This window comes from Sipha flava, unplaced genomic scaffold, assembly GCF_003268045.1.
Source record: "Sipha flava isolate LNK unplaced genomic scaffold, YSA_version1 299_pilon_pilon, whole genome shotgun sequence".
Taxonomy (NCBI): domain Eukaryota; kingdom Metazoa; phylum Arthropoda; class Insecta; order Hemiptera; family Aphididae; genus Sipha; species Sipha flava.
This window is the reverse complement of record NW_020272971.1, coordinates 204,958-213,724: the sequence shown is the minus strand read 5'-3', so window position 1 is coordinate 213,724 and position 8,767 is coordinate 204,958. Positions and strand designations below refer to the sequence as shown.

The 8,767-nt window shown below is 41.7% G+C and overlaps 1 protein-coding gene across 1 annotated transcript; it reads left to right on the top strand.

Moving 5' to 3' along the window:
* Positions 1-4,045: 4,045 nt before the first annotated feature.
* LOC112685950 (prostaglandin G/H synthase 2-like) lies at positions 4,046-4,525 on the top strand. Its single transcript, XM_025558022.1, has one exon. The coding sequence runs from the start codon at positions 4,046-4,048 to the stop codon at positions 4,523-4,525; it is 480 nt and encodes a 159-aa protein (XP_025413807.1).
* The last annotated feature ends 4,242 nt before the right edge of the window (positions 4,526-8,767 follow it).

The window sequence follows — 8,767 nt, the reverse complement described above, 5'->3', positions numbered from 1 at the left end:
ACGAACAAATAAAAAAATGAAAAAATTATACGTTCTATTTTTCCGTTCGATCGGCGAACCGTGTGGCCGTCACGTGACGTTCGATGTTTATACAGGGTACAGGGACATTGCTTGGACGGCGATCCTTCCGGTGGACAACGGTGTGGAAGCAGATATGCGCAGAGGAGAACCCGATCTGTGGTGGTCGTTTTTGCCTTTTACCGCGGGACTCCGGCGGAGAGCCACCATATCATGTGAGTCCGATAGGCGTGCATGCAGAGGCGACCCCGCAGTTCAAGTCGTCTAAGATTGACGGGCTCGTATTTTAACCGATATCGGCCAAATCAGATGTATTTTATTCTAAAATATTCGGTAAAAATCGACGTTATCGGGAAAAATAAAACTAAATCTTTCGTGCGGAAACTTCTTACGACCATACAGCAGCTGACTGCAAGAGTACGAATCGTAAATAATCTGAAAAAAAAACGTACGGAACTCATAGGAGAACTTAGATCGTTGCAATCAATGAAATGTATCACGATATCGAATAAGAAATTAAAACGTTATGTTTTTTTTTTTTTTTTAATATTATTTACTCATCATAATTTATCAAACGTACCGACACGTTTCGTTTAAGGTACGGCCCGAAAGTACAGTAGGCACCCCCTTGAAATACAGGTCCGCGCACGCCTACTCGCTGTGATTAGTATAAACCGTGGTCGCGGTCCCGTTCGGTTTTTACCCATTTTTTTCCCCTCAGTCTATCAGAACCACATGAAACGGATCGCGGACGGGTTCACGACGGTGCCGGACGACGAAATGGGCCGGAAAAATCCGGATCCGATAACGAGCACGAGGATGTTGCACGCCAGCCGGCCGTTGAACTGCCAAGCACGGTCGATGTGTGCTGACGGTAATATTACACGTGCGAGTTTCTTTTGGTGCCCCATCGTGTACGCCAGTAACTGTTTGCATAGTTTTGCACAAAACTGTCACTACTGCATTGCGATCGTCGTTTTTTTTTTTTTTTTTCACTGCCGTAGCTCTGTGCTTGGTATTTGTTCGACAGTATATTTTAAATTTTAATTTTAAAATGTCGCTTGAAAAGGAAAAACTTTTACGTCTTGCTGGTAAAATAGTTTTAAAAATATTAATCGAAGGAATTAGATTAAATGTAGATAAAAAGTCTTAAAAAAAGAAAAGACACGTCTGGGTATAAACAGTGGATTGCTGTTAGAATGCACCTAGGAACATTCGATACACTTTTAAAAGAACTTGTATTGGATTTTTGCCTTTTTCAGCACGGCACAAACAGTACAGATAACCGTAAAAACGGAACTGGCGCTACTGAAAGTTGCTATTATCCGATTTAACTTTTCCGTGCATACAACTATTTCACTTGCGCGCCAGTATTTGCACGTGAAAGTTTATTTATAGTGATGCGTCACTGGTGCCACTAAAAACACGCACGTGTACACTTAGCTTAACGACAGCTGATAATAATCCAGGACCATAATCATCCAGGTTTGCCGTCCACGGACTTGTTGTACGAGCGGGTGTTCCGGAGGGAACGCGGTGGCTTCGTGCAGGATTCGAGACGTCGGAACGTGTTGTGGCACGCGTTCTATCAGTTCTTCATCCTGCAGTTCTTCCACACCGATTCCAACCCGACGGTTCGCGCGCAACGCGTCCTAAATTAATATAGCTCTTTGCGCACGCGACGCGATTGAAACGAGCGATATGTGATGCACGCGCAATTTTTGCGATTCGAAGTCCACCGATATGACACGATATTCTGCCTTCGCCAGAGGCACGAAATGCAAAGGGGCGCAAAATTGTGCCAAAGTCGTATTTTTATCGTACAGTCGAAATTTTTCTATTATACTTTTTGTAATACGTAGATATTGTTTATTTCTACACGTTACGTGAGAATTTAATGATGAAATTATGAAAATAGCGCAAAGAATTATTAATGAATTTACCAGTCATAAAACGAGAAAAGAAAATTTTCAAAGTTTAAAATGAACACTGTAATAATAAATTATTAACATAAATAACATAAATCGTCTACTTAAAAAAAAAATAGTAAAATTAAAGGCTAAAAAAAATATCATAACATCAAATTTTAATTGGTCAAATAGCGTTTTTTTCTAAGTTCGCCAGGGGCGCTAGAGAGTCTTCCTACGCCACTGTTCGTGCGATACGATGACCAGTCATCAGTGGACCTCCCCCCTCCCACCACCATTCACTTCTTCGGGATATCGCGTCACGGAGGGCCTTACCTAAATCCGATGATCGGCGACGCGAAAACCTAACCGACTTCGCTACGCGTTCGACAGGTGACCGGTTCTCAGGTGTACGGGATCGGCAGGCACGCCCAGAGGAAACTGCGGTCGCTGGCAGGCGGGAAGCTGAAAACGGAGCGCGTGAACGGCGAAGAGTACCCGCCGCAGCTGTCGTTCGGCGAGAAGATCGTCGACGCGGTGCTGAGCCGGAAACGATCTCACTGGGTAAGCACAATTTTGGTGTAAGGGTAAGCACTAATTGGTTCGCGGCCGTCGTTACACGCGCGGGACGCAGTTCAACAGGCTGCTGGTGGCCGCGGACAACGCGACGTACGAGGACGCGTTTTGGCCCGCGGTGCAGCGCGTGTACGGCGACGCGCGGAAACCGCGATGGGCCACCGGTCACCCGGTGTCCGGCTCGGACCCGCTGCTGTTCGCGATGGCCACGCTCTGGGTGCGGCAGCACAACCGCGTGTGCGACGTGCTGGCCGGCCGGCGGCCGGCGTGGACGGACCGCCGGGTGTACGGCGTCGCGAAGAACATCGTCCAGGCGCAGATGATGCGGATAATGATGAACGACGTGCTGGACGCGGGCGATTTGAGATACGAGCCGAAAACGTTCGGCGACCGGTTCGACGGCGTCCGCGGTTTCGGCACCCCGCTCGAACTGCTGCTGACCGTGGGCCTGCGCACCGGTGTACCCGATTACTTGCGTCACGTCAAAGCTACCGACAACAGGTCAGTCGTGGTACCGCTCGAATCAGATGATTCTCAGGAGCACTCGCTTCTGGAGTTTAGTCGGGGTTCGGTGGTGGAATGTGACTTCGTCGCATATTGGTAAATGGTTGGTGGTATACTGGAATGCAGCACTACAATTTGTATGAACCTAAACATTTATGGTGCGCGGAGAACGCAAACACTGAATCGATTGGTGGGGTGAGATGAGTCAATAATGAATTGTTCGCTTTCTATATCCTTTATGGTTCGCCATACACGTTCCGAAGCGCTCGCGGGTTAGTTAAAATTTGGTTGATCGACGTTACGATTTTTGTCCCGTCGGATCGTCCGTGTAGTTCGCATAGAGCGTGTGAAAATAATACGTCTAGATGCGTGATCGGGAGATCAGTTAGCGAAACAACAACCGCGAATGTAAAAATAGCGAATTAATAATGGTGAAATTATACGATTAAGCATTTAGTGATAATAATTTTGAAAAAACAATTGGGTATTTAGTGAAAATTTATATGCTATACCATTTACATATGTACTTATTATCATTAGTATTACTATACGTAATTGACGAATGAAGTCTTTTAGCACAGTCCTTGTACTTTTTTTATCTCTGGTTGTTCTCCAGCATTATACTGTTCTCGTTTTAAATCTTATAAATTTCGAATTTTCCTTATTACATCAATACGTTTCCATACAGTCGGGTGGCTTCCTGCTAAAGAATATTTATTATATTATTGAAAATACTAATTATTAAATTATAGTTTTACAGTTTTATAAATTTTGAAAAATAGAAATTATAGAAAACTGCAGTTTCGCTATTATGCATGATCGGTTATTTTGCAATTCGCGATTTTTATATTCGCAGTTAATTGTTTCGTTATTTTGGCCTAGAACCGTCTCTATAACACGTGTCGCCGTCGATAGAACAATAAACCTTAGACGTGGAGTACTTACTTTGAGGACGTTCCGAAACGTATCACGTGATACCGTTCGATTTCGCGTTACGCAGACAGGTGCAGAAGAACGGCCTGAGCGATACGATTCAACGCATGGCCGACCTGAGCATGGGCGAGGTGACCAGCAACAACGACGGTACCCCCACGGAGACGCTGACGAAGTTCCTGTTGGAGCTGTCCAGGGAGAACGCGGTGCAGAGTTTTAACAACTACCGGAGGCACCTGGGACTGACCGCTTACGGGAGTTTCTACCAGTTGACCGGGAACCGGGACACCGCTAAGGCGTTGAAACTGTTGTACGGCTCGGTGGAAAACGTCGAACTAATGGCGGGAATGTTGGCGGAGAGGAAAGATGACGTTTATAGCGTTCCCACGTTCACGGTCGTGACCAAAAGTTTTATAATCAATTCCATTTTAACCAATCCTTTGAACAGCGAAACGTCGTGGAAGCCAGAGACGTTTGGCGGAGACGTCGGCTTTTACCTGGTCGAGTCTGCCAACATTAAAAATTTCGTGTGCAACAACCTGGTCGATAAATGCTGCGAATCATCAGTCGATGTTTTTATCAAATAAGCCGCACACGTTTACGAGTGTTCTTCGAAATTACTTGCAGATTCAGTTTACGGGAATAATAAACTGCATAAAAAATCTTACATTTTAAAATTGTATCAAAACTATTGTTATGAACATTTATGTTTACTTTCAACATTTAATTATATTACACTTTTACAGACATTTTCTTATTTAAGGTATAATATCTTGTCTATAAGTTGTATTCACATTTATTATTATTTGTGGTGCGAGTGCGTGAAATGGTGCTTAACAAAGCTTATACAAGTAAACGGCGACTTTTTTTTTGATATTATTATTATTATTACATTGATTTTATACTGTTAGATATTAGAGCTTAAAAGATGAAAAATTAGTAAATTGGTGTGGCATTCCTTTAATCTGACACTAAACATAGCCGTGTCGAACCTAACTGATCTGTGTCAAAAGATTAAACGATCGCGGTGGAAACCATTTGCGCCCATCATACCTTTTTTATTACCCATTTGCTTCTGAAATATTTTTAACAAAAATGTGTTGAACCGCGCAACGTTGCCAAATTGTATTTTGGAATGCAAGCAATATAAGCAATTATAAAGTTAAAACTGTTGTACATAATAATGGGCATAATCGAGTGAATATAATCGAGTTACTCGATGATTGATAATAATCGAAATATGTTGCCCGGCCGCCAAATTGTACATATTATTTACCAGTTTTAATTATTTTTAATTTTTGCGTTACTCTTATCGATATTATCAAATATCGTACCATTTTATCTTGATTGCAACTTCATGACGACTCTCATTTCTCTCTGAGTATGCGTACTGCAACTTTACTCAAACTACAAATTTTTAACTAGAGTATTATACGTGAGTTGCAAGTGTATAAAAATGAATTTTAATATAATAAATATTACTAAAAATCGTGATTGTTTAATTTTTCGTAACTTTAAATTCCACTTTAGTTGACATTTTGTTTCAATAAATATAAGTTGGTGTTGTGTTAAAAAAAATTGTAGTGTGCATGTAAAAATGAATTGTTTAAAATCAACACTAATCGATATTTTAGACAGTTTTGACTACAAAAAATAAAACTTAGTGTGAAGTTATAAGTTTAATGTAAGTGTTAATTAAGTGTTGTTCAACTTAGAAATACTGGATTTAATGTTGGTTACTGTCATATTGATTAATTTTTTGAAACCCAAAATATTGAAAAAATTATAAAATTTAAACTACATTATTTTGACAATTATTATTTAAGTACTATAATTTATATAATTATATATTATATATTTATTATAATTATACTAATCTACTTAATTTAAGTATTTATCAAAATAAAAATAATCTATATTATAAATCACAATGTCAACATTGTATGCGAAATGGGCGCATATGGGCTATAAATCGGCAGGTTGTACCTTATCTTTCGGGCGCATTTGTCCACATCTCTCGGGGCGCAAATGTAATACTCTGGGGCGCAAATAGACTACAGTTATCGATCGAATTGGAACATGGTTTTGCTGTATTCTCAATAATAAATCATAAGACAAATTTAAATAAAAACCTTAATTAATAATGTTATTTGATCAAATTGTTTTGTAAATAAGCACATAATACATAAACTTAGTCATTAAATTTCTTATTGAAAAGGAATTATCGTTGTAATATGTAAAAAAAGAATTTTATCTTAATCCATTTTATATAATGAATGAAATATTAGAAATTTCAGTATGATTAGCGAGTAATTATTATGTGAATTTAAATTTCAATTACAATTAAAAAAAGGGTATTGACAAAGATTCAAATTTATAATTTTGATACATCAAAAGTTAATAATACAAAAGGGCAAAAAATTCAAGTATTTTCAGTTTCAAGTGATTATATGTATTTTTATTGTCATATAAAAAGTGTTTTTAAGAAAAAAGTTTTTTGATCAACGCTTTTTCGTTCCGATTGAAATAACACGTGTCGCTGTTTACACCGTCCGTCCGTCAGTGGACTTGTAACGTTTGTTACATAATTACTAGTCTACACATATAATCTGTATATTGCTGCTGAGTTGACACTACGTTCCAACTAGGGCATATATCAAATATCACTATTGTAAGTCCTACGGCTAATGCCGAATACGTAAGGCACGGTAGTTCGTCCACGACGTCCACCTGGTGTATTAAACTCCGTACTGTTACGACGTAGAGATCCTCGTTATTTTTTATATTAAATCTTAATAATTATCCTAACCAATCTGTATTTGTTAGTAATATTTAGATCCTTTTACGCTTACGGTAGAATACATTCAAAAGGACTAGTTTAAACCGTTCCTGAACACCCTATGTTCAACCGGTTACCCCCGACCATATTACAGGACACTCGATGATCAGTTTTTCTGTGACTCACGAACGATAACCAGTGTTCTGGTAAGTGGGGGTGGTGAGTAAGGTTTTTGACGCTCGTAAAATCGGTACAGAATTTTTTTATGAGTTAACACTGTTGGCTCCGTTACAAGGCTGTCGGTCGCTAATGGTGGTGGCCTTCGGCCTCCGGAAGCGTTTGCGGACGTGGTCACGATTTCGCGGGGAACGGAATCACGGATCTAAACGCGGCGGCGAAAATCCCTTCGGGGCGCTTGTGCCTGCGGGCCGACCGGCACTTGCAGCGGGGTCGTCGAATCGGCCAATCGGAAGACGACGACGACGGGTGATTTAGCAGTCGACACGGGACATTCGTTTGGCCGTCGGCGGTCGGCCGGAGGTAACGCGAACCGTAGAAAGTCGCCAACCCGACGGCGAGCAGCAGTACCGCGACCAGGGTTAACGCGACGTAACCGAACCTCGGCGAGCCAGCGAGACACGGCGACGGCGAACGGATCAGATTCGCGGACGGTCCGCGACACGAACGGCACGTGGTCCGGTGCTCGTAGTCGTCGAATTCTTCGCTGAGCACGTGATCGTATCGCGACATCGTCTTCCGTGTGTGCGATTCGCGCGCGACGTTGTTTAACGTTTATTTGTTTCAAAACGTCGTCTAACCATGGAAACCGCGCACGGACGTGTTGATTGTGAATATGTAACGGGGGCATGGAGCAATGTGCACGGTACTGCCCGGGAAATTTGAATGGAATTCAATGATTGCGAAACTTGTAGTACTGTAAAATATTTTGCTAATAACATTTCTTATGATTATTGATCACGGTACAGGAACAAAGTATGAAATATCAGTACAACGTTTTTAGCTCCCTGTATATATATGTTATTCCGTTTTATCTAGTTCGCCTATACCTTGAGCCGGCCCTGGTCGGACAACAGTGTGTACCAAGAATAATTGCGGTCGAGTTCTCGCGCTTTCCAACACGATTGGTAATCGTTCGTTCGTATTCGAGATTCGAATCGTTCTCGCGCAACGTGTACACTGTCCGTTAGTCCATGTATATATATATATTGTACCAGAGGCGGGACTGGGGTAACGGAACGGCACAGGGAAATTCTATAGTCCAGTGGCGCTAATTGTTGACGGACAGATTTGCAACAACATAACATTGTCAAAGTAGCCTTGGTTCCATGAGGTTTTTCGGAAAACCTAATCAACAGTTTTCGCTTACATCTGCGTACTAACTTTTGGTAGATCCATCATTCCTCGGCAATGGATAACCGTTCCAAAATATTAGTCGTACCTTCGATTATCACCAGTTTTCAGCGCGCAGTTTTAGTATAATACGTACCAGTAACGGTTAGACATTTATGTAACCAAACACGACTCATATTATTGTTCTAATGATTCCTGGCCGACGCGTAGTCTGATGAACGTCACCGGCCCAGGGAAAAGAATCTCCCCCGACTCTCTGGTCCGTCCGCCAGACGCGTTAAACGTCGTTGTCGTCGTCGTCATCCGTCACGATGAAAAGTGCAGTTTCGTCTTAATTACACTCATTACACATCCGAGTTCTCGGCTCGAATATAATCTACGATTATCGCGGAATAACAGCTGTTGATTCGGCACGTTTTGCCACGTTTTCTAAACGTCGGCGAACACGTTTGAACGAACGTTTGGAAAAACAAACGCCTAGTTGGCAAGTCACGATAGGTACGGTTTGAGGGGGAAAAAAATTCTCACGAGATACCGTGCGGGGACAGATTTCCTTCAACCATATCCCTATCGAATCGGTTTACCGCGCGTTAGAAGGATGCGACGTACATACGACGATCGTCTCTCGTCCCGATAACCGGACGAATCGGACGAGTGTGAACAAAAAAAAAAAGAAAAA

Bases quoted from the DNA above. Each gene is read 5' to 3' on its own strand.
- LOC112685950 (XM_025558022.1), top strand. From the start codon at position 4,046: ATGGCCGACCTGAGCATGGGCGAGGTGACCAGCAACAACGACGGTACC.